The sequence below is a fragment of the Crocodylus siamensis genome, chromosome 10 (genome assembly GCF_052110815.1).
Source record: "Crocodylus siamensis isolate JL-2025a chromosome 10, ASM5211081v1, whole genome shotgun sequence".
In the NCBI taxonomy this organism is placed as follows: Eukaryota; Metazoa; Chordata; order Crocodylia; family Crocodylidae; genus Crocodylus; species Crocodylus siamensis.
Window position 1 is genome coordinate 16,113,562 of NC_143404.1, and position 26,985 is coordinate 16,140,546.

Genomic DNA, 26,985 nt, shown 5'->3' on the forward strand with positions numbered 1-26,985 from the left:
TATGCATTTCTAGGACAGCTCCCCTGCCAGGCAGGGGATGCTACGGTGAACTTAGGAAATTGTCATGAAATATATTCAGAATGCAGGAGAATGCAGAACAGACGCTTGCTTTTGTGCCAAGCTAAAACGTCTGAATTCTTTTTCACAGCCTGTATCAATCAAGCAACTGCAGCAATTCCAGCCTATTAACCTTGGACTTGAAGAGGAATTTTTGAAAGCCAGCTACTTTAAGGTTCCCTGCCTCATATACACAGGAATCCAAGCTATCTAACTATTGTAGGTAGTTGTTATTTTAATATAAATATTTGGTGCATATTGCCATTCCTAGGAGCTTAATCAAAATGTCCCAAAGGCTTCTTATCTCCTGCACTAAATCTCCATTCCCCAAAGTTATAAAGAAAGCATAACAGCGATGCTCTCCAGCTATGTCTAAAAACAACAGTGTTGTCTGAAAGAGCGTGTTGGTTCTGGATGAGAAGATTTCTGAACTTTAGTCTTGGAACTCATAACTTCTCAGGGGCCTATGAACGTTATCTCACATAAGCAACCATTTTTTGGTCTGTTTGAAACGCCTGTAGGATTGTATCAAAACCATGTTCAATGATCATGCATTTTTTTCAATATTTCCTATAGTTCATGGCTGCAGCTTATTTGTATCCTGAACTTTGCACTGTAATATTTTACACTTCAGGTGTGTTATCCATCTGAGGAACTCATAGCACTTTGCATTCTTCTCCTGATTAGGAAAGGTGGTCTAAGAGGCCCAATTCGTTCTGCAGTGCCTCAGCAACAAATAGGCCTCCAGAGGTAGAGGTGGTAGCTGTGTACAGCTAGATTAGAGGGGTGGGGACAAGAAAGCCCATTGCAAACCAAAAAAGATATTGGGAATGGGAATATGGTGAGGGCACCCTGGGGATATACTGATTCAGACAGTTGTAAGAAACTAGTCTCAATCCTGAAAATGTTCTAGGCTGTGTTTAAACCCCTAAGTAAGCTTACTGCCATCCATGGGAGCACATGCTTTAAATGGCTCTTATGTGAGTACTGCAGGAGATTTAAAAGATTTAAATAACTAATGCTTTCTTTAGCTCAGAGGTGTCTACAAACAGATTCTTAAATGTCTGTTTAGACCCCTACATAAAAATGGCCGGAGTTTCTCAGGCGCTGAATACCCGCAGGCTTGCTGACTTCAGTGGGAGTGGTGTCCATGTTTCAGTACTCCTGAAAAATCCAACTTTATTTAAGTATTTCAATGGGATTTTATGTGCCTAGCTTTAGGTGTCCAAGCTGGAAAAAGCTGACCATCAGTTTTATATTTTTGCAGCATCAGTGGGACCTCCCAGTGTCATATGCTCCCTCACCCTACTTCAACATGTGCAACGGAGGCTTCGAGATAAAATATTGGATATATTTTTGCAGCATCAGTGGAACCTTGAAGGGTGGTGCTTTCTGCTTTCAGATCTTCTGTATATCTCTTCAGAGGTGATTCTCAAGCCTCTTTATGCTCCCACACAGCACTGCAAGCCATCAATATCATGGCTGTTTTTCATGCATTTTGTTTAGTGTAAAAACTTTTGAAGTTCTATGCTAATCTAAGACTGAAAAGCTGGTGGAAACAAAACCCACCCATTTCTGGAATGGGTCTCCCAGCACATCACCTAATTAGGGATATTATAAACAAATAAGAATAGATGGACCCTTAGCATATGGTCCTTACTGAGTGATTTTGCTCTTTATTTATGTGAGATTGCTCAGACATGAGCCAACAAAGGCATCAGGAAGTCATGAGCAGATGTGCAGCTCTGGTGAGATTTGCAGACCTGCAAGTCTTGCAAAACCCAAGTCAATAAAACCACTGTATGTGGCATTGCCATTGACATCAATGAGACTGTTCAAATGCCTAAATAAACTGGGGGTCAATAAGGGAAATAACTAATTTTTCTGACATTTGATACGCTTCAGAAAAGTTTCATATAAATCTCAGATTCTTTCCACTACTAAATAACCTATTGTAATGTGACTATAACATGTATAACAGCAGGAGAAACTAGGGTGCAGTCTTCAGTGCTGTGTTGATGGTTCATTTGGACTACGGAAACATCATGGGGTTGGGGGGCAAGGGACAAAAGAGGAGGAAGCTTGAGGCTAGAGTAAATGGAAGAGGCAGCAGCGTGCCCAGAGAACTTGCCCAGCCCTACGCATAGGAGTGACAGTGGAGCTGGAGATCTCACTGGCTTAGCTAGCCAGGACTGTGGGCTGAAGGAGATGGACTCAGGCTTGGGGGCAGCTGCAGACCAATGTTTGAGAGCTCTAGGGACTAAAGCAGGCTTGTCCAACATACGGCCCGCGGGCCGCCACACAGCCCTCCAAGTGTTTTCTGAGGCCTGAGGTGCTGCGACGAGAAATGAAAGTAAACATTGTACTTTTGTTTCGAGGGGTGGGGGGGGTGATGTGATATTGCTTCCCGTGAGGTCTTTGAATACGGCCCTCCAGCCTACTGGGTGATAAAAAGTTTATGATCCAGCCTCACATTCAAAAAGGTTGGACACCCCTGGACTAAAGACTTGTTTGGGGACACTGCGGAAATTAAGATGAGGTGGAAATTAAGGTGCTGAGTGTATGTTACCACAGTATTGATGTTTCCTTACCTTTTTACCTGTTCCCTCCCTTTGGCTTGTGACCCCTATATGAAAGTGGGAACTCCCCCTTGCTTCTCATACCAGTTTCTGGGGCTGCACGGTTGGCAGACTATGGGGCTCATATTGGTGCCCCCTTTACTGCTGTATTGTATATCCAGCAAAGGGGAGACCTTAAAATTCAGGCACAGTTACAGGATTCCTAGAAGATCGCTTTTGGATGGGTAAAGGATAGTTCAGAGTGTGTTGTAAAGGCTTAAAATAAAGCAGAAAACCACAAAATAATCACTGAAACAGAGTTAAACTGGTGGTTTTAATGTCTCCAAACAGAAGAAAACCTAGAGATACTACAGCTCCATTCCCTCACCCCCTCCAAAAGAAATAAACCAGCAAAAAACCCTCCAAAAACCAGAGAAGAACTTTGGTGTTGTAATCCAAGTGTCTGGTTCAGGCCTTTTACTGTGGGCAAGATATAATTTAACTGGCATGCAGTGTATGTCTGCTCCACCATTGGTTTAACACTGCTGCCTACAAAAGCTTATGCTTCTCTGAACCCATTAGTCTTTAAGGTGCCACCTTGTCCTGGCTTCTTTCATATTTAGGATTAGATTCTTATTCAGTTACTCCAGTGGACGCCAGGAAGGGTAAGTCCCTTGGTTTAAATACTGTTGCAGCTAGTCTAGAGAGGTCAGAATCTGGTTTAACATCAATATTACTTGTTTTGTAAACCCACTGACTACAAAATCAGCAAAAATTACGTAGCTTTGTGATACAGATGACATTAGACATTGTCTAAATTAGGTCTCGTACACAGGGATTTTAGTTACTTATGCCAATATAGTTATAGAGGTACATGTACCCATTTTCCTAGCCTATACTGCAATGTAGACCATGTAGACAATACCTTATTTCACTGTTTAAGTTTCATCCTTCCTTCAGCTTCATGGCATCTGAAAAATCAGTGCACAAGGATGATTTGAATGGTCTCCTCCATATCTCATGGAAGAAGCTATTTGTTTTGTGAAAGAAAACTCTTCCATCTGGAGAGGGTGGATTATTAAGATTATGAGCAGGCTGCTCTCAGAGGTTAACAAGACTGCTTGTGGCAGTTGCTGTGGTGACCATGAAATGCAAACCCGGGAGTGGAGAACAGTCAGCTGTGTCTCTGGACTTTATAATATGATTTTGTGTAAGACATCAAAAAACAATGCAGTTATTCAGCAACTCTGCTTTGTGGGTCCAAAGGAAACCGGATGAAGCAAGGCAATCATTTTTGCAGCCACACATTTCTTCTGCAAGTCACCTTGTTTTATTGTACAGAGCTCTTAGAGTACTTCGAGTATCAAACACTGGCAAATGCATGCATGTGCTTGTGGATTTAATGTTCATGCTGGGTGCAAGAGCTCTGGGTAGGTTCCAGTCCTCAGAATGAATACAGCATAGGCATAGGCATTTATAGAGTAAGCTTCCTCTGCACACTGTCCCAGCAATGTACTTTACTCTTAACATGTCAATGGTGCCTATAGGCCAGGGAGACGTGCATTATTCATTCAGTCCCTGGCTGTCAGTTGCAACAATTGATGATTACTTCTTAAACTGATGCTAGTCCATTGGGCAGTGGCCAGAATCTACCAAACCCACCTCATATTCAACAAAGTTTGCTAAACGCTGCTCATTTTTTTATTATAAATATTTATTCCTACGTTTAAGACATTTGTTTGGATTCTATTCCTGCTTATTTTGTGTTTCCGTAAATGTTCAGGAGAACAAACTTTTCCAGTATAGCTATTCAATGCATTATAAACCCATCTGCTCAAAGACAAAAAAATACTGTATTTTAGAGCTGATATTGGTGTGAATTTTTAGTTGCACATTGTTTAATGCAACCCTCTGATACATGCTGTGAATTTTGTGCTGTTGTTGGTTCATTGATATATTTTCAATCATAAAATGGAAATAAATCCATGAAACGTATGTGGGCAACCTACATGTCACACAAATTGTGGTTTTCAAATATTTATAATGAACGGTTGATGAATGATCTTCCAACCAAGAGATATTTGCTGGAGAAAGTCATAGTAATTTTGAATAATGAACTGTAACGGTAATAAAATGTGTCAACCAAACTATTATTTATAAATTATTTTTCTCCCCTTAGTGAGCATGGATCAAATGATAACAACATTATATTACTCCTGAAAAAAGGTGTAAGGTTTGAACTGTTGATCAGAGGTAAAAAAATAGATGTAGATCAGAGGAAAAAAAAATAGATGTCTCTAGAGTCTTTTGAGTACTTGTAAATTTAAAAGGGAAATTTCTCTGAGTATTTAAGGTTTCATGAAGGAAATTTCTCTGATTATTCATTTAGAACTTGACTTATCTCTTTTCCTGGTTAACTAGTTGAATTGGAAATGTAACTATAGCCATATGGCTGGATATAAGCCCTGATTACATCATTTTATGAAGGCAGAATCCAGTGCGCTGAGCTTTGTTGAAAGAGTCAAAGGAGATGGAAAAGCACTTTCAACTTCCCCTGCAGGAGTGGTCTAGCTCAGTGTTTCTCAGTTGCTGTGTTGAGACCCAAAAGTGGGTTGCAAGAATATTTGAGAAGGTCGCAAACAAGTCCCAGAAAAATGCGTGAAAGAGCGGGCTTCCCCTTGCAGGCTGGCTGTCTGGAACGATTGGAGGCCGCAGGCGTCTGCACACGTGGCAGCGGCCCCAGCTGCTGGACGCAGGTAAGTGCCTGGGGAACGGGGGTTGGAGGTCTAGAGGACTGTCCGGAGGGCTGGTGTGTGTGTGTGTGTGGGGGGGGGGGGGCGGGGGATAGTCCTTTGCAGAGGGGAGCTGCATGCCTGGGCCGGCGGCACAGGGCTAGTGCCCATACATGCAGGGGCCTGCACTCGCTGCTCAGGGGTAGGATGGGGGCAGCACTTGCTGCTCGTGCTCCACCCCAAGTGGGATGGGGGCAGCTGGGGACCCCCTTCGGTCGGGCTGGAGTGGGGGGGCAGGGGACTGTAGGTTGGGAGTGAGGGGCCCCAGCATGGCCCATGGGGTATGGATCAAGACAAGATATCAATGTTGGCAAATGGGTCCTGGTACAAAAAAAGTTGAGAACCACTGGTCTAGCTCACAGCTCAAACAGTAAGTTGTGGAGCATGTCTTGAAGGTGCTGGGGAATTTGCTGATCTGCAGGGTCCTTGGGAAAAACTTTGTGGGATTCTGGTAAAGCCCTTAAATGCAATCTTACTTGCCTCTCTGGACAGAATCTCTGAGGATAGCCACACGGTAAGGAAACACTGCCTGTCTTTTTTGTTTTCCCAAGACGAAATAAATCCCTGTTGATTAGAAGTGATGCAGTCTGCATATGTATGTGTGAGCACCTGCGCATGTAATCGCATACACAGTAACACCAGTCAGCAGAGGTGAAATGAGTGTAATTTAGAAACAGGGATTCATGGATAAGAAGTACCTGTGGATTATAACTATCTGGATTATCTTGAGTGCAAATGTTTTATAGCTTCCATGGGAGGTTCTGCAACTCAGACTAACTAATTATATGCCTAAGTACAACTCTAAGAGCCTAACATTAAGCACCCAAGTGTGAAAATGATAGCCCAAATCTGCTCCAGTGCCTGGCCACCAACTGGCAGATACATACTGGCCACTTTGCATGAACAATTAAAGCCTTATGAGAGGCTGAAATCCTGTGAACCTGAGCATGAGCAGGCCCAGAGATAAAATGCTTTCAATGTGCACAACAGATGGGGGCTTTAGAGTGAGGAGCTGATAATCTGTGGATTAGAGACTCCCTAATTACACCCTGACACTTCAAAACCATGCCAGCTCCTGTTGTTTCAGTGATATACCACCCTCCAAGTGGAAGATCCTAAGGATCCAGCACTCCTTTAATGCCCGCTGACATGCTTCAGTGCTGCTACAGTGTCTGTGTGGCATTAATCTGCAGATCTGGGACTCCCTGCATCCATACCAGGGAGGCTGTGTGTCATGCTTCCAGGAAGAAGTCCATGTCTATGTGAAGACCAAGCTGAGCCTGAATGGAAGAACTAAAATTAAAATCTTGTCTTCTCTACCACAAGACCTCAAATCTGTTGCCAGCTTGTGCCAGCTAGAATACTAATGTCTGGATCATGAAATTGGATTCAGTGTCAAGCAACAGATTCATAAAGCTAGTAATTTATGTATTTTCACTGAACTTTGAATGGCATCAAAACACTATTTAGTTCAGAACTGCTGGGAAATATCTACAGTGTTTCTATTAACTGATGCCTATAATATATATTTGTTTCCCTGTATCTTAATACGTATTTTAAATCAATCTACCAGCTTATCTATGTAACTATGTTCTCATCACCAGTAATAATAACAGTGATTATAATTCTGAAGTGGAAATTTGTAATTTTGAAAGAAACATTTAAAAATTGGGTATGAACTGTTTTTCTGCATTTTTCCAACCATCTCTACCAGCAATACTTTACTTTGATGATCACCTCTCTCTTTGAATCAGCTACTGAATGCAGGTAACTGGTAGAGCTTTACAGTTTCCTAAAGTCCTGAGTGCCGATACTTTTCTGTAAGTCACCCATCTGAGACCTTCAGTGACGTGCACAGCATCTTCCTGACCTTTATGTTCCTAGCTGGAAATGAGGATCTAGCATCTGTTTTTGAAAATGGAGACTGACACTGCTCAATTGAACTTTAGGCTTAAGCATGCAGACAAAGGGTCATGTGAAACCTGCTCCTGGAAGTGAGGGCATGATGTCTAGGATGTCTTTAGCCCCATCCAGGACTGGAAGTGAAGCCTCTGTGAGTTGCTTCTATTGTGGCTGAACACAATGTAGCATAAGGGTCAGGGGTCCTACCTCCTCTCTTTCATAGTGTCCTCTTTCTTTCCCACATTTTCATGTGGCAGTCAGTCTTTCCATTTGAGAGAGACGCAAGCTTGAACATAAGCTGCCTACCAAGTCCAGGAAGCGCATTTCTTCTCAGTGGCATGGGGCTCTCCCAGCCTAGTCTGGATGCACTGCAAATGGCCCGTTGCCAATCCTTAGGGCTTTTATTGTGTTTAGATAAATGTCCAAACAATGGAAAACTACTGCTGTCCAAATTGGCTGGCAAAGTGGCATAGAGAAACCTTTTAATATGCAGATGGAATGATATTTCCTTTTACATGAGCTCTTTGTTTGGCATCTTTCTGCCTATCACAGACACAGACAGACACTGATGACTCAGTCCTTCACTCAACAGACCCTGTTTAATTGCAGTAGCCCGGGTAAGATCTGAGTCATGTAGGAATACTGCAGGATTCCTACAGTTTCTTATCTTCAAAACTTGCTGTAGCAGAACTAGCCCCAGAAATGAATGGCTGCTTGTATAAGGCTCACCTGGACATCCCTCAGTGGCTAGATCTAGCTGGGTAGAAGATAAAGAATTTGACTCTGACTCCAGATTTGTTCTTATTCTTTGCAAAAACACACTTTTGCATCTGATCAGCCTCCTGCTTTCAGAAATACAAAATTAGCATCTAAAACCAAAGCTGGGGCTCAGACCAATCTTCAGAATCTGATTTAGACTTGGGCACATACACATGCTCTAGGAGTGGAGGGGGAGGGGAGGTGCACTTAAATTCAAGGGGCTTTGAGAGTTGCTCTAATTAAAGCGCCTGGAGTGTCTTGTGCATCAGCAACCCCATGCTTAAAAATGGCGGTAGGAGCACTTTAACTAAAGCTCATTGGGCTTTTAAGTGCAGGGACACTGATACACAAGACGTTGGAGTCTGCTGGAGCGCAGTGACTACCATGCTCCAGTAGACTCGATCAATCGAGTCTGCTCTGATGCTCCATAATTACAGTGTGTCAGAGCAACCTCGCTGCTTGTGTATACGTGACCTATGTTTCTGGTTTGATATCACCAACCAGTACTTCAGTAAAAGTACTTCTGCTTGACACTGGTGAAAAAACAACATCAGGAGCTTAGTCAAAATACTGCCTACCTTCCTTACTCTGAAATACAGTCTGATGAAGTCTGCCCCATAATTTCTGGTTTTACAATACCAATCAAGGATGCATTGAATTAGATTGATCCTGTATGTTGATAGCTGTCAGAACAGATGCACAGCCCAGCCCCTGGATTGTGTGGTAGCGTGGCTGTTTCTTCCCACTCGAAATGTTAGCATGGAAGCTGCCTTTTCCAGGAAGAAACTGCTAAGTTCTTCTGTGTGGGCCATACTACTATGCTAATATGATGGCAGACAGCTTGCTGACAGCCTTTGGGAAGGAATGTGTCTTGCTGTAAGTCTTCAGAATCAGTGGCAAGGCTCCAGAGCTCGTGCTTTTTATCAGTCTAGTGCACGGCTGGTATTTTAAGTGAACAAGTCTGGCAAAGCGGAACAGTCCCTTATCATCAGGGCAGTTTCTCTCCCTCATGTTGATGTATGAGGCAGTATTTCTTGGAAGTCAGAGGTCCTGATCCCTCTCTTCTGTTTGCATATTCAGATGCTTTTAAATAGATTTAGTGATTTGGAAAAAACCCACGTCAGGGGCTAAGATTCTTTTTGTTTCAAAAGATGCATGTATTATGAACAAGAACAGTGCAAGTTCTCTTGTTCCTCTTTTAGTCTGCTCCTGTTATACCACCAAACAATTTCTACTGTGACCTGGGGTGGCAAATTGGGGGGATTACAGGCAATTTATTTTCCATGTATATTCAGTGCCTGGCCTGCTTACCAAAACTGTTGTAAGATGACAATGATCATGATGAGCCTTCCTTTAAATGGATGCCTGTCCACTTGGAGCTGGAGAGAGGGAGGACACTGCATGCCATTAAATTACTTTTGGCCCCTTAGCTCCTCATTGCAGTCCAGTGCACACCAATGCTCAAGGTCTTTACAGTCGTTACATGGAAATGGCTTCAACAAACATGGATAAAGCAGGGCTGCTGTGCAAATAAAATAGTGCAAAGTATTTCAGCCCTTAACAAGCTGGAAGGCAGAAATGACCTACCTAATTTAGGTGGCCCATTTAGCTAAATTGAAACTGGGTAGTAATCCATCCCAGTCAGTGTCCATTCCTAAATAATAATCAATAATAGATGCTTTGGAAGAGGGTTAAAATATCCCTATGCTGACCCTAAACCCAGGTTGCTCTGATGGTCTGAGCAGCTTTCTTGCAGCCTATTTATAGACAGAAAATAGATTCCCCCTCTCAGCCTTCCTATTGGTAGACTAAACAAGTCATGCTTGTTTCACAGCCCCTAGATTGCCTTATGTGCACAACATTTCCCTTTGATTCGATTGTAACTCTTGTTGCCTTTTCATGTCAAGGGCCCTTTTGGTTTGGTAAAATAACCGAGGCAAGTGAGAGCGTGTGTGGCAGGACCTCTTTGCTTCATTCCTTATTTAGGAGGGCTTTGTAGGTGGGCTTTGAACTCTTAGGAAGTATGGATCTGAATCCATATATAAATGTGTAGCCTTTAATGTACTGTATTGTCTTAGTCTGGCAGAAAGCTGCCATTTCACTTCCCAGATCCCAGTGGATCAGAGAGAAGAATAATGAATGGCTCTTTAAAGTAAATGAGACATCCTCAGACTGGGCTATAAAACATGCTTCATCTAGGGTTGCTATGGACTTCAGCATGAAAGATTGTAAAAGACATCACCCAGCTACTACTTTGAACTTCAAAAATGTGCTTTCCATTTGTCCTCTAAGACTGTCGTTGGCAGCTCCCCTCTACAAGGTCTCTGTTGTGGTCCACAGTGCCTCTACTGTTCGTGCTTTGCTTCTGCCTATGGGCTTATGGGCTTCCCCAGAAAGACAAAATAATATTTTGTCTCTCTGAGAACAAATGCAATAAAAGCATTGCTGTGCTGCTGCCCTGAGTAGGAGCATGAAGGCACTGATTCTTCTCTGCAGAATGAAACACTCAGCAAAAGTGTGACAGGCCCAATGTGTTTTCATGAGCAGAGGAAGGCTGGGAAGTGTCAGGAGAATGCCACACCCAAGGATTTTGTGGGAGGAAAAGCATGTCCACTGCATGTTTGAAGTGGAGGACTGTCACTTTAGCATTTCTGAGCCTCTGCGTTGGTGAAAGGCCTTACTTACGACACGAGTCATGCAAAAACTCAACATATCTACCACCTCCCGTGCAGGCTTCAGCCAAGTAAAACAGCCTTCAAAAAGGAGACCTTTTATTCTGTACTGTTGTCCGTGTCTAAGATTGTAAAGCTTCACAATACACTTGATAGATGGGAAGCTGAGGCACAGAAAAATGAAGTAATGTGCCCCAGATCAAAGAAAGAATCAGTGGTGGAGCAAGGAATATGAAGCCAGGTTTCCAGATTAACAGTCCGGTGCTTTGATTTGGGCAGGCACATTAAAAAAATATATTGTCCCAGTTAACCTGCAGCCTCTTTGCCAATATTTGTGTTGGAATGAAATAAAAGCTTTTTGTGTCTGTTCCCCCTCTACTTGGTTTTGGATCAAAGTCACTACAAGGTGTTTGTAACTTGCCAGTGCTTTGCTGTGCAGCTGGGTGGGCAGTAAGAGTCTAACAGAAGAATCAAATATCTCAGAACCAAATGGAAGGAGAAGATGGGTTGGGAAGGATGAAAGCTGCATGTAAACATAAGAGGATATATTATTACACATGGGTCACAGTCACATGTTCAGATTCAAGCAAGTCAGCAACATGGAAGTCCTTGACTTCAGGAAAGCTGACTTTGACAAGCTCAGGAGGCTTGTCAGTCAGGCCCTAAGGGACCACAACTCCAGGGAGAGGGGAGTTCAAGAAGAGTGGTTGCTTCTCAAGGGAGTAATACTCAATGCACAAGCTAAGTCTATTTATTCCATCTCACAGGAAAGGCAGCAAGAGGGCACAGCAGCCCCCATGGCTCTCCAGGGACCTAGCAGACCTCCTGAGGCTAAAAAAGAAAGGCCTACAAAGGATGGAGGATGGGATTCACCTCCAAGGAGGATTATTCTGCACTGGTCCAGTCCTGCAGGGAGCAAACCAGGAAAGCCAAGGCTGCAACTGAACTCCAACTAACTTAGAGCATCAAGGACAATAAAAAGTCCTTTTTCAGATATGTGGGGAGCCAGAGGAAAAGCAAGAGCAACACTGGACCCCTGCTGAACCAGATGGGGCAACTGACAACTGACGCCCAGGAAAAAGCCAACCTATTAAATGGGTACTTTGCGTCGGTATTTCATCAGTCCCATGGGACGCCTATGCCCACCACGGGACAGGGCAGTCCAAGCGAGGGAGATCCCCTGCCCTCCATTAATGCTGACCTCGTGAAGGAACACCTTGAGAAGCTGGATACCTTCAAGTCAGCCGGCCCTGACAATCTGCACCCCAGGGTACTCAAGGAGCTGGCGAGCGTCATAGCCCAGCCCCTGGCACGGATCTTTGAAAACTCCTGGCACTCTGGTGTAGTGCCCGAAGACTGGAAGAAGGCCAATGTGGTGCCGATCTTCAAGAAAGGGAGGAATGTGGATCCGGCTAATTACAGGCCCATCAGCCTGACTTCTATCCTGGGGAAGATCTTAGAAAAGTTTATTAAAGAGGCCATCCTTAATGGACTGGCCGATGCCAACATCCTAAGGGATAGCCAGCATGGGTTTGTTGCGGGTAGGTCTTGCTTGACCAATCTCATTTCCTTCTATGACCAGGTGACCTATCACCTGGACAAGGGAGAAGAGATTGATGTCATATATCTTGACTTCAAAAAAGCCTTCGATCTGGTATCCCATGATCATCTCTTGGTGAAACTGGCCAATTGTGGCCTTGGGTCCACCACAATCCGCTGGCTGGGAAACTGGCTCCATGGTCAGACCCAGAGGGTTGTAATTGATGGAAGTCACTCATCATGGTGCCCTGTGACCAGTGGGGTGCCCCAAGGCTCTGTCCTTGGACCTATATTGTTCAACAGCTTCATTAATGATGTGGACATTGGAGTCAGGAGCGGACTGGCCATGTTCGCTGAGGACACCAAACTCTGGGGCAAAGCATCCATTCCAGAAGACAGGTGGGTGATCCAGGCTGACCCGGACAGGCTCAGCAAATGGGCGGACAAGAACCTGATGGTGTTTAACACCAAAAAATGCAAGGTTCTCCACCTTGGAAAGAAAAACCTGCAGCATCCTTATAGACTCAGCAGTGCTACGCTGGCTAGCACTATGGAAGAAAGAGATTTGGGGGTCATCATTGACCACAAGATGAACATGAGCCTCCAATGCGATGCTGCGGCTAGTAAAGTGATCAAAATGCTGGCATGCATCCATAGATGCTTCTCAAGCAAATCCCGGGACATCATTCTCCCCCTGTACTCTGTCTTGGTGAGGCCACAGCTGGAGTACTGTGTCCAGGTTTGGGCTCCACAATTCAAAAAGGATGTGGAGAAGGTTGAGAGAGTCCAGAGAAGAGCCACGCGCATGATCAGAGGTCAGGAAAACAGACCTTATGATGACAGGCTGAGAGCCATGGGACTCTTTAGCCTGGAAAAGCACAGTCTCAGAGGTGATCTGATGGCCACCCATAAGTTTATCAGGGGTGACCACCAGTTTCTGGGGAAATGTTTATTCACCAGAGTGCACCAAGGGATGGCGAGATTGAACGGTTATAAATGACTGCAAGATCATTTCAGGCTGTACATAAGGAAGAATTTCTTTACTGTCCGAGCCCCCAAGGTCTGGAACAGTCTGCCAGCGGAGGTGGTTCAAGCACCTACATTGAACACCTTCAAGAGCAAATTGGATGCTTATCTGCTGGCATCCTATGACCCCAGCTGACTTCCTGCCCTTCGGGCAGGGGGCTGGACTTGATGATCTCCCGAGGTCCCTTCCAGCCCTGATGTCTCTGAAAGTCTATGAAATCCACTGCCTGATGCCAAGACCCAGAGCCTGGGGCTGACCCCCTAGCCTGCTGCCAGCCTGGAGCTGCTTTGCCTTAGCTCAAAATGCTTTGGTCCCAGGTGCATGTGAAGACACTGCTTGGGAGCAGCTGACTCTGGCGAGAATTGCACCAGAATTTTTGGAGACTCACTAATTGCACATGTAGATGTGCCCAATGTTTGTGAAACCAGCACATATGACAATTATTCTTGGCAAACTCCATTTCAAGCTGACTTTACAAAGTATTGACTTAACTGTGTGACGAGGCTTTGCTTTGTTTGATGAGGAATCCTCCTGCGTACCTGTAATCCCATGTGGAGGCCAGAGCAATGGGATACAGTTTGTGGCTAAGGTTCCAGTCCAGTGATTCTCAGCCAGGGGGCTGTGATACCATAGGGTACCCCAAAATCCTCTGAAGGGTGCTGTAGAGTGCCACACAATGTTAGCACTGGTAGGTGTGCAAACATGATTCCCAAAATAAACCCAGAAATTTCAAATAAGATAGTGTTAAGAAACCTTCTGACCTGCTGTCGTCTTTCTGAGGTCTTTTTTTACAACAGAAGAATTGGTCAATTATTTTTCTGTAGTCAAAAAAAAAGTGAAAACTATAAGCTGGCATTTTCTGAAGGGTGCTTTGATTCGAACGAAGTTGAGAAATACTGTTTTAGGTGAAAACTACAGTAGAACAGCTCCTTGGCAACAACTGGAGAAATTACTGCTGTTAGCAGGGATGAAACTCAATGTAGCAGTTCTAAAGTAGGCTAAGCTTCTTTTACAGTTTATTGTAATTTGAGCAAGAACATTCTATCTTGTTTGTTAATGTGAGAAGCAGAGTTCGCTTTGGAAAAGGTTTCTTGCTGCTGAATAGCCCAGGTTAAATTGGCAGCCTAAGTCACAGCAAATCTGTTCTGTGGGCGGAAAACATGACTTCATCCTACTAGACTGAATTCTTAGCCTCCCAGAAAAGGCCAAGACAACTTTTCCTGTTCTCCTTGATTACTTTGGAAACATTGGATGTTAAGTTACATAGAAGTAAAGTAAGATTTTTTAAAACCTCCTATGAGAGTTCAGTGTCCGCTCTTTGACTTTCAGTGGCAGTTAAGTGTTCCCCCAAATCCTGCCTTTAGTCATCCCTATTTGACTCTTTAAGCATGTGAATGTTTCAGAAGGGCCATCAGGAAGATGCCAGGATTCTGCTGACTATGGAAATCTCTCTTATTGTGGCCTCTGGGATGCCAACTTTGCAGCAGTATGTCAGCTGATGGTATAAGACAGTGTAAAATGCATTTTAAATAAAAGGGTTAGTTCCTGGGTCCGTCTGGTACGTTGTACAGTATCCTACAAAGAATCCAAGTCTGAAACTCTGTTTCATTCCATTTGCTCCCAACAAACCTGGTTCAGTTCTTTCAGAAACTGTGTTTATCCAATGGCATGACTTTATCATAAACAGTACAGTCCGCAGCAGTAACAGATGTCCATTCTTTATTCCCCTTCATATACAGAAGTAACATGCAGACAGAATCATCTGATTAGTACTACCAGCTCTAAGACCCATTTTCAGCTATGCCATACATCACTTTTACAGGCTTTTCTCTGCAGAGAAGGAGGAGAAGGTATTAAAGTATCTAAATCATAAGTCTGTGGCCCTTTTGGAACATTATTCAAATGAAATGTACTTGTGCACTGTTTGGGAATGATAATGGAAAATACTATCTATATCTCAGACTTGTGAGTCCCTAGCAACAGTGGGAGAAAAATGCTCCTCTTTTCTATCACTGCTATCACTGGTTTCATTAATATGTTTCCAGAACCAGATAAGCTACCGCTAAACATTTTTTCAACAATGGTTATTTAACAGTATGTAAATTTGCTTCATCTGCACTTTCACATATCTGTGTTTATCACCCACCAGCGTTCCAGCATACAACCATACGAGTTCGGATACTGGAGAATACTGTAAGAGACATAAAAGAGGTATTCCAAAGTCTTAATTTGGGAATGCGGTATTTCAAAGTCTTAATTTCCAAGTCAGGCTCATCCAATAGGAAACAAGACACAAGGGCTCATTCAAAAGAGCTAGGATTCTGATTGTTGAATATTCACATGCATTGACTAGAAACAAGCTCCAGACCACCAAGCATTAGTTGCAGAAACTATTTGGCTTATAATTTTAAACAACGAAGATATCTAAGGAAGGTGTGATCTGTGTATAGAGGCCACAAACAGAAAGAGGATCAGTTGACTCATTGGGTTATTTACTCAGCTCCACACAACTGGAAGGTCAGTAAGCCAGACACTGGTCTCATTTGCATTACTGTAGATACAGAGTATTTAGAATCAAAGGCACATCCAGACGAGCACAGCCTGTGGTGCTGCAAACACGTCTGCAGTGCCACATACTGCACAGTCAGGTGATCTTTGTCCTGCAAGGGTGCGCTGCCCGTGTGTGCACTGGTCCATTCTTTTTTCCGCAGATTTTTTTGACCCTTGAATATCCCAGGGTAAAAAAAGGTGGAAAAAAAAAGTGCAGCAGCACATGCATGGGCAGCGGGCTGCTGAAAACTGGATCTGGGCCACCTGGAGCCACATTGCGGCTGCCAACTAGGCTCCGCCCAGCAGGATCACTGCTGCTGCAGCCCCAGGAGGCCTCCAGGACCCCAGGTAAGTTGCTGGGGTCACCTACTGCCCCTGGGGTCACTTGCCATGTGCCATAGGCATTCTCTGGAGAACCAGAAGTCTGCACTTTTCTGGACGTGGCCAAAGGTATCATTCTGTATTTACCCCCTAAGTGTAACTGAGATTATAACCTGGCGCAAAGTGCATTAATGGCTCAAGCGGATGAGTCTGAGAAAAATCATTGGGAGGACACTACCGCAAGAGCATCCCACAGGAGAAAAAAAGCTAAACACTCCAAATTATTCTTTTATGTCTACAAACAGAGGCAAAAAAATCGTATGTCTTCACATTCTAAAAATTAGGGAGTGATTCAGATTGACCTTTCCCCTTTTTTTTTTCATCTGGCACAAGAGCGAGACTGAATTGTTGTGTGTGTAATTAATCAGTTCCAAGGCTCACTCTGAATGCTGAGTCTGTTAGATCTGGAAGTTAATTTACTGCATCTGCCCTTGCTGAGCCAGCCCAGTCCCCAACATGAGACATAGTAGATCCTTGCAAAAATGAGTCTATTGAGTAGACTTTTTTTCCCCCAAGCTGTGACCAAATATAGCAGCAGAATAAGCCAAGACTTGTTCTGTGATTAACATCTCTTTTGCACGTACACTTAAAGGGAGGAACAAATATACAGAGGAAATTGAGGGGTGAAATTGGGTTTTGAAACTCACAAAGAAAAGCTGCACAGACTTCTTTAGACTGCCAATGACCCAACCCATATCTAGGGGTGGGGAGGAAAAAGCTGGAAGAAGAATGCTGCCATCGTGTGATGAGGCTGAGGAACTTCGTCAAAGCACTGACGTAGCCATATTCATGGCCTATTTTAATGCCAGCTTGATGTTTCCTGTAGTCATGTCTGGGATTGCATATAAATAGGATATAACTCTGAGACAAGAGGAAGGGCAATATACTATTATTTGGGTGCTGAATCTCTGCATGGCAGAGACTGGTGTATGAGAAAGCCAACGCTGATTAGGAACACCACAACAGAAAAGATGAAGGTACATATACGGGGATGGTGCCTTGCTATAAAGGTGGTTAGAAGAAATACCCAAAACCAAGACCCCTGAATACTGAGAATGCTGAGATCATTGACGCCCCAAACCAAACCAATACCCACTTTTTCAAATAGACCCAGTTTTATGATGATGTGTCACAACAACACTCCAGATTTCAGTGGTCAAATACCCCGAGTTAAAATACATCTCAACTTAATGATCTCCTTTTAAATCAGAAACCTGCTAAGACTTTAAGGGAGCTAGCAGCTAATTGCTGATTTTGCTTTCTTGGGGATCAGGTAGATTAGAAATGCAGAGCCAGAGAGAATGAGCGTACACCATATTTAGTATAAACACATTTATCTTTTATGGTTTTTATTAATCATTGAAAAAGTAGCGCCCTTGTTCCAGTTATCACCACATACAATGCTAGATGTTTTGAGATACCACAACAAGCCTACAGTATTTATCAGATAATTTGTGTTGCTATAAAAAGTTGTCATAATCCGTTGCAACTCAGATCACACTCCCTGGGCATATAAAACTGCCCAGGATTTATTTGCTTGTGTGGGGGTTATAGATGTCACTGCCTGCAGCTGTAATGGGAGAGTACTGCTCCAAGATGTTTTAAGCTTTCTTTTTTGTAGTCACTTCAGAGTACAGTCACAGAGCTCTTTACTATGCAGCAGTAATGCGAGTGTCGAGGGTGCTGCAGAAACATGCAGCTGAGACAGTAACCTTGACCATAATGGAATGTACTTTTCAAAAGGAAGTTTCATTTTAAAGCCTCCATAAAAATTTCATGGACCTATTAGAAAGCCATTGGAGCCTTGGGAAGCCTGTGGCCGATTCACTCAAGGCAAGAAGTTAGTTAGGTCATAGCTATAGATAATGAAATCCTGCCAAGGATAAACCTGCCAAAGGAAATGTCTGAGGGAGAAGCAGGCAAGGCTCTTTGAATAGATGTGATCTCTTTTATTAGACAAACTGAGCAGTTGGAAACAAGTTCTTGGAAAGCTTTCGGACACAGTCACCCTTCTTCAGGCACAGGGAGTCTCTGCTGGCATAGGAAGAAGGGCGACTGCTCCTGAAAGCTTGCCAAGAACTTTTTGCCAACTACTCGGTCTAATAAAAGATATCACGTCTACCCAAAGAGCTTTGCCTGCCAATGTCCTTAGACCAACACGGTTACAACCAACAACCCTGCAACATGAGGGAGAAGCAGGATTGTATGAGTGGGACTATTGGATGTTCCTCCCAGCAATGCAGTCAGTCACAACACCCCCATGGCTACCATGTGATTGAGTTATTTATGCTATAGGTCTAGGTATTGCCACAGGCTGTGTGTTCAGTATTAAAAAGAAAAAGGATTATGGCACCAATTTTCCAATAGCTGCTTATCTTCATGCTTGTGTGATGTTTCCATGGTGCACACCAGCACAGACAGGTGACAGGAGGTATGCAACACGTGTTCCCTGCAGGAGCACTGGGTAGCTGTGACCATGCGGAAAGGCCCTGTGGAAACCCCCTTGGAGAACTCGATTTTGATTCTCCAAAGACAAACAGACTGCCGGCCCGCTCCTGTCTGTCTTGTCAGTACAAGCCTGGGAGGAGAGACAATTTCCACTTGCAGAGAAAATATTAGCAGGTTTGGTCTACACATAAGTTGGGGAGAAAAGAATTTCCCTCCCCTATCTTTTGAAACAGTTAGCCCCAGTGTCTCTACTAAAGTACAAAATCTGGCGAAGCCCAGCAGTGTAACTTGGGGGGGGGGGGCGGCGGCAAGCAAGGTATCAGCCCTAGGTACCAATTTAGAGGGGGCACCAGAATGGCAGCCCCAGGGAGCTGGTGCCACCACTGCTGTAGCTTGTGTTTCGGGAGCTTGTGTTGAGGAAGCAGCAGCTCATGTATGTGAAGAAGTGCTCATCACTCCTTCTCCCACCTCCCTGCCTCACCCCATTGCCCAGGGTGCCAAAATGATAAGTTATGCCACTAGTGAACCCCTTCATAAGGTTAGGACTGAGCCTGTGTTATGTTACCAGATCACAACACCTGACTGCCCTACTACAATAGCCAGGCCTTCCTCTCAGCAAGTGGGAGTGAGCAGGGAGAGGAGCAGAGTGCTTTGCCCCCTCATCACCACCATGTGCCAACCAAACAGATTCTGAACATGTCAGTGAATGTAAAGTGAGGTTTTTAAAAATGCTCCTGTTTTATTTTTTTATACAAACTAAAACACCAGAGGTCATTGAATCCTATATTAAATACATAAATTAAAAAATAACCATTCATAAAACTTTACATACAGTAAGGATTCTCATCTACACGTTAATACATATAATACATATACGTGTTCAGTGTTTATCAAAGGGTCATTCTGCTAATTCATTTACAGTTCTTTTAGGGAAGAGACACAAAAATGGGAGCAAAATATGTACAGGTGCTGATGCAAAGGAGAAAAGGAAACCCTACTGGGTCGCCAAAGGCTAGGAGGCTCTTTATTAAACCCAGCCTCAGTGAGAATGAAGGCCTGGCCAGTTCAGTTCACAAGAGAATCAATTGAACTGAAAATCTGGTGGTTCAGAGGATCTTCCCACTATGATTACAATGGAAGGTTTAGCACATACATCTCTAGGCATTTCAAAATGCGATCTCAGAACTGTGACCCCTGCTGACATTAATACTGCTGACCTGTGCACAATAGCTTATTGCCCTTTGGAAACCCTGTGTTTGCCATGCCAAAAGGCTAGCAAATAGTCATGACTATTTTTTTTTGGCTGTTCTACAAGGCTATTTTGAGAGAGGATTCTCAATACTCTGCTTCAGTGGACTTCAGGAACAACACAGAAAAAGCAGGAAAAACGCTGCAGGACAGTGATCAAAGAAAGAAAAAGCATCACATAGGTAATGGAATGAAAACCTAAACCACGAGGGGTTTATCAGTTGTGTCATTTGAACAACCCTTGGCCCAAGTCATCATTTCTAGGATTGGAAGTACACTTTTATAAGCTATAACAACAAACTACTATATACATCAGGGGTAGATATACATATATATGTGTATATATATATATATATGCACAACATACATATATATATAGATGGGTATGTGTGTGTGTGTGTGTGTCTGTATTAAAAGCTGAACTCATTTTGATCTGGCTGACCTTAGAAAGTTTGTATACTTGATGTCAGTGGGTGGGTATTAGGCACAGTTTGTTACAGAGGTGTGAAATAGCTGTTGTTTTTCAGGCTGCTGGAGGAAATCTAGCAGTTCATTGCAAGGGGTCTCTCACAGGACGTTTACAATCCACAAAGAGATGATGATGGATTGTTTATCTGATTCAGAGGCCTATCAAAAGGATAGTGTGTGTGTGTGTGTGTGTGTGTGTGTTTGAGAGTGAGAGAGGGAGAGCGAGAAAGAGGATGAGCCTGCACACACATACACCATGTAATTACCATGACAGTGTTGGAATACATCAGCTGTTACAGGGGGCTTCAAGCAATGGTAATTTTTTTCCTAGACTGATCCCAACATTGTCTGTTGCCATCATCAGGCCTCAGCTTACCTCCTCTGAATCCAAGGAGGGTTTAGCCACTGAAATCAATGACAGCAGGTCTGCTCTGTGAAAACTGCTTGTAACATTGCCTTTAAAACACAATGGGCCACATGCTGACCTTGGGTTAGTAACTTCCTTGGTCCCACTGCAGTCAGTGGGGTTGCACATATTTAAGAGAGGACAGAATATAATCCATTTAGTCAAGAGCATCGCAGGCAGAAATAATGCATTAAACCAAAGCCACACCCACACACAGGTAACAAATTAATGGCAAGATCTGATGTCAGATCAAAATCAGATAATTCATATGCTGTAAAGAAATAAATGTTATGTGCATTGATTGTGATATACCACAGGTGGGGGACACATGAGCTTCCAACAAGTTTGCTTAGATGGGGTTTGGATGTCCTGTACTGTGCATAGGAAAATCCAGTGTCCCATATTTTCAAAGGCATCCCAACTCCTGCTTTTAAGTTTGCTTCTCCAATTTCACATGTGCAACAACTTGCATTTACCATGAGTCAAACTTGCACATGGCAATTACATATGGAGAATTAGGTGTTTAGAGCTCGATCCTGTGACAGGCCCTTATAAAAAGAAAGTACAAAAAGCATGCTGCAGTAACGATCCAAATGCTCCATCATCCACAGGTGGTACTGCAGTATTTCTATTATTGTAACATTTTGCAGTAAGGATGCTCAACTCAGCTTTTACTCTTAAATATCCATGTACTTGATTTGGGTGTGTAAGTGCCATTGAAAATGTTTAAATGTTTTGTTTAGTGAACTTCAATTTTTTCCAACCCCTCTCCCAAGGGCCAAGCAGTTAATTAATACACAGAAGGAAAAAAAAAATTACTGAAGAATGAGGTACCCATCAACTCTGCCAGTGGAGAAGTCAGGAATGAGACATACAAATCAGAGACAAGGCACTGAAAGCAGATGCATTATAGGGTGCAGGAGGGAGCCAAAGATTCATTAGGATGTATAATATATTTCAGAGGATCTAAAGAGAAAAGCTGTCCCAAATGGATTCAAAACTTAATTCTGATACCTGGCATTTTTATATGCCTTACAAATGCTTGCTTTTATTGACTGAAACCAAGTGATCTGGGGTGAGATCAAAGTTGTCTTGTAGCAAAACTGAGGTCACAGGCTCTAATGAGGTAATGCAACATCACAGAACACAGGGTACCACTCTTGCTTATGTCTTGCCCGTGACTTTGCTGTGACTACTCACGTGCATGAAGATGGCAGGTAAAAGCCAGTAATATGCCACATTTAACCCTCAGCTCATTTGATTTCTATGCTTGGCCTGAGGTTTCACAGGACACCGAAAGACACATAGAAAAAAAAATAATGCCACAGGCAAAACAGAGGAGAAGGAACCCATCTTTGCAACCGATAAATATGCTTTGCAAAGCAGCTTTGCAACTGATAAATAGGGGCAAAGGCTGCTCGGTGCTATAACAGCACGTGAATGTGAGAAAATGTCATGGACCTGGATCCGAAGTTACAACTCTCTATTGCTACCAGCACCCACGGAAAGCACATATGGTAGGTTTAAGCTAACCTGATGCATAGACTCTTCTACACCGGGTGAGGAGAGGGGGAGGCAGAGAGGGAGTCTCCTCTAAACAGAGAGGTTGTAGTGAAATTGCATTAATTCAGCATGTCTGTCTAGTGGTCTGGTTTAAGAAGAAACAATAAATTCAAATCCCAGTGCAGAATTCAGTGCACTCTTTTTGCTAAACTAGTTGCTTATGAAGTTGAAGTTATTTTATTCTTTAAATTATTTTGAGGAGAAAAAAAAAAGCAATCATGCACAACAAGCTTCCAAACTGGATGCGAGGCCCAGCACCAGCATGTGGCATACAGCAAATGATGATGATTGGGCTTCCTGTAGAAGGAGATCTGGTATTGCAATCCACGTGGATGAATCGTCCTGATGTATGTGAGAAGTCCCATATGCAAATGTGGGAGGGTCTGGGCATCTCAGACTTGGTATGACGTAGGCTCCTTGCGAAGGGTCAGGTGCAAGACCTGAGCAACATGGACTAATGGTTGGGGCTCAGGAGAACCAGATTTTACAAGTGACCTGCTGGGGTAAACTTCAGCAAGTCATTTTACCTCTGTGCCTCAGTTTTTCACACCTGTAAAATGGTTTGGACCTCCTTTATAAAGTGCTTTGAGATCTGATGAAATGCTGTGTTTAAACCCAACATAAACCCAACGCTGAGGATGGAAATAACATACAGCCTGTATGCTGGCCCTTATTATTTTTTGGTATTACCACAGCACATGGAGGTACCAGCCAAAATCAAAATCCTATTGTGTTGGGCAAAATCCTATTTGTTCCCCTAAAAAACTATCAAGGTGGGAAGTAAAACAGGCTAGCTGAGGTGATGTGGCTTGTATGTGTCAAACAGCAAGTTAGCAAGAGACAGGCAGAAGTCACCTCTCCTGCTTCCCTCCTGATCTGTTAGATGTGTGGCCTCTGCCCCTTCCCAAGATGTAGAGTTAGTCCTTGATGTGCACTGCAGGTGTTTGGTACGTCTCAAGGTTTGGTTGCATTGATTTACTAGGGTGATGCGTGTGACCCGAGTTAGGGTGGGAAGATGGGATCCCATGCTTTGCAACTACGGAAGTAGGTCATACATTGAAAGGCAAACCGTTTCACCCTTCCTTAAACATGAAAACAGAACCAGCCTCAAAGTCTTACACATGGCATGCATTTGCCCATCTTTCACTTGTTTTTGGTTTATGTACTGTTGGTCAGGAAGCCAACTAACAAAATATTATTTTGACAAACCAAACTGAGATATCTGTAACAGTTTCAAATGTTTATCAGCATACAAATTTAGACAAACTGGGAAGTCAGCTTTTTGCAGGAGGGGGTAACACAAGTTTCTCCCTCTGACACACTTTCTCAGGAGCCATTTTTGAGCCCCATTTCTATGTTTCTACATGCAGTATTAGAAACATTAATAAAACCAAGCCTGGTCATTTTCTTCCTGTGCCAGCCACAAAACATTCAAAAAGTATCTACCAGTTAACGTGCTGTTCTCTGTAGAGGGATCGTAAAGAAAGGTAAGGCTACAGCATGGTCAAAAATCTTCATTAGCGTGGTTAGAAATCTTCATGATGTCAGTCATCACCTACATCCTTCCCTTCCCTTGCCACTCTTGGCGGTGGTACGGTTATGTCCCCACCACCTATCTGATGCCCAGGTTCTGCCCCTTCGTGAAACAAAACAGAGTGCATATTTTTTTTCCCCTTTGTTCACATTGCAGCTGTCATTGTTCCTGAGTTAAACCAAAAAGAGAGAGAGAGAGAGAGAGAGATATTCCCTGTAGTTAGAAAGCCAGATGTTTCAAACTGAATGTTTTACTGTCAGTATCCCCTCAAAGTTTTGAATGCATTTCTCCTGCTCTGTCCCTTTATTAGCGATCCTTTCGTGGGATGTCGTTGTTACACTTAAAATGACCCCCCTGCATGGCAGGGATAGCTTGTCCTGTTGTAACTTTGGTTCCATGCCCAAGACACAATTTTACTTGATCTGCTGAAAGTGATTCCTTGCTGATTTTGCTTCAGTTTTTAAAATGAGATACGTTCATAGGGTTTTTTTTTTTCCTTCCCCTTCTTTTTTTGTTATTTAGTTTGACATATAGAACTTCAATAAATGCAGCATATATTGTAGCTTTAGAAGGAACTGTCAAGTAACAAATCTTGAATGATGGCTTTAAAATACAAGGTGGTTGTAGTCTTGGCTACAGGTGGTTTATTTTTTAAATAGGTGTAAACAATGTTGTCTTCTTTGTGGGATTGGAAGCATTTGCCTTTCTAAGGACTTATGTATGGAGTCTGGCACTCTAAAAAATAGAAAAGAAAAACACCCATATCAGGTCATTGGAGGGGTCCATTTATCCCAAAGACTTTTGTAGTTATTCTGTTGTTGGCAAGAGACTGGGCGAGAATCTAAACACGAGCACTTCAGCTCCCTTTTTGTACTTTGCCTTCCTCTGCCACCCAAGGCCAGGATTTTAAAACCCAAATTCTACAATAAGGAAACTCTGCATCTGATTTCCTCACTAGGAGCAGGGCACATGTAAAGCCTCAGCAGGGAAACATCAGCGATGAATGCCGCAACTTCCACAATGGGAAAAACAGGAAAGTAGGTGAAGCTCTCGGGACTGCCTCAAGATCTGCGTTTGTGAAACCCTGAAATGAACTTGGGCTGTGGATCGAATGAACTGAGACCAACTTTTGGGTGGAGTTTCAAATGAACTCTTCCTGTTTACTACATTTGAGAAAGCCTTAGAGTTTTGGTTGGAAACCAGGAAAATCTTGGCATTTGTCTTTTGAATATTGCTTTCACCTTTCAGGTTCATTTAAGTTATAAGCAGAGTGCAATTCACAGGGTGAAAGATCCATGCAAACTAAATGCCTATGACATACCCCCCCCAAAACCCCACCAACCCTTCTGCACTGCAGGAATCCTATAGGAACACAATATAGAGAGATGTATATAGGCTGGATTCAACAGGGTTTCCTCCTATTATTTCATTCCAGCACATTTTTCCCCCCATCCAATATCCTGTGCTCTCTTCTTCCAAAAGCCACAATTCTGAGTGCTGCAATGATCCTGAGCAGAAGGCCATAAGCCTTCGTCTGAGAGTACAGCTCTATTTGCCTTCAGCTGCTTAAAGAGTCAGATGATGAGACTGCAGAAAGGTCTGGAGGAGCACAAATTTTTTGATCATAAAACAAGTTTCCAGGTACATTTCAAGGAGGTTGTACAGGATATAGGCAAACTGATTCCATACATCCCTTCCTGTCAAAGAAAATGAGGGCAATCTGCAAAAAAGGTACAGATTCTCTCCGTGCATGGGCACCCCAAAACGATAAGAACCATAATATTGTTATGTCTCCAGACTCCCGGAGCACCGTGCTGTGGAAGGCCTTTACTCAAGCTACCTCAAAACATGCACCACTAGTCCCAGTGAGTCCTGAGAAGGCAGTACAAGTTTCAAGGCAACCTGGATATATCCGTAGAGCTGACAGCACATAGAAAAGTCAGCTGTTAAAGAACAAGTTAATCTCACTGATAACAATGCTCCTATCCCCTGGCAGGACAAATATTTTGCTAAGCTTTTTTATAGCTTTTCCCAATATGCGCATGTGCTCTCTCCTACTTGTAATGAGAGCCCATCCTAGAGGAAGCAGATGGAGTGTAGGCCAGGACTAGTAACAGCAGATAAACACTAGTACCTACCAATGTTTCTAGCTTTATTTGATTTCAGGGGGTTGCTCTCCTTGCTGATTCTTGATGCTTTGCACCTGTAGAGCAATTGTGATTGTCTGAGCCTTCTGTAGGCATTGGGCTTGTGTTGCGGTCTAGCATCTACAGCAGCTCCCCTGATATCAGGCAATTAGGAGTGCAAAACCCAGCTAAAGGGAGTTTTCTCTCCAATCAGGAGGCCTACAGCTGGCCAGGACTGATCCAAGGCTGGGAAGCTTTGGCTAGAAAAATGGCGAATCTAAGGTACACAGGGAAAGAGCTAATTCAGTGTGTTCATCAATGTGATATTTCTGCATCCCCAAATACTGTGTACAGCTGCCTTTCTTATGCAAGAGGGTAGCACTGTAAACAATAGAAAGGGGAAATCTCCCTTGGGTGTAACACTTTGCTGCCGTGGATTTGTGTTCCTTCTGGCGGTAAGCTTGTTAAGCAACTCACCTCCTGAGAGGAAGGTATTGTTCCATTTTACAGGTGGGGAATCATGCACACTACAGCGCCTGGCAACTCCTGTTGATGGAGAATTCGCCCCTGTTTCCTCATGACCAAGGACACTGGGATCTTCACTGTTTTGAGCATTTTTCTTTTTTTTTGAATATCTGACCACTTCTCTTAGATTTCAGGGGGAAACAAGCTTTTTGAAATTCTGGCTGTAGTGGGAGGTGCTACCAAGCCTTTTTTAAAGTCAAAGCTTGGTTAGAGAAGGACCCAGCATAACAGCCAGCATTAGGATTTATTTCTTCTTATTTAATTTTAGGAAGGTTGCCATCTCTTCAATCCTAAACAGCCAAACCCGCTGAAAGGACTTGAGGCAGCTGTCAGATGAGCACCTCACCAGTGACTTTCAGAGTCTGAGATTTTTAAGAAAACAAGCTAAGGGAAACCCTTTTGGAAAGCCCTGGGTTTACATTCCCTTCAC

General features: G+C 43.3%; 1 protein-coding gene across 3 annotated transcripts in view; it reads right to left on the bottom strand.

The window, feature by feature from the left end:
• Positions 1-19,274: 19,274 nt before the first annotated feature.
• JAKMIP2 (janus kinase and microtubule interacting protein 2) overlaps positions 19,275-26,985 on the bottom strand; it is a 125,660-nt gene continuing 117,949 nt past the window's right edge. For all 3 annotated transcript variants that reach the window (XM_090064691.1, XM_090064690.1, XM_090064689.1), the window contains one exon: positions 19,275-24,639. Coding sequence is in view for 1 of the 3 variants with exons in the window: in XM_090064690.1 (XP_089920816.1) it covers positions 24,619-24,639 (21 nt within the window). In the remaining 2 variants the exon portion in view is untranslated. The remainder of the gene's footprint in view (positions 24,640-26,985) is intronic.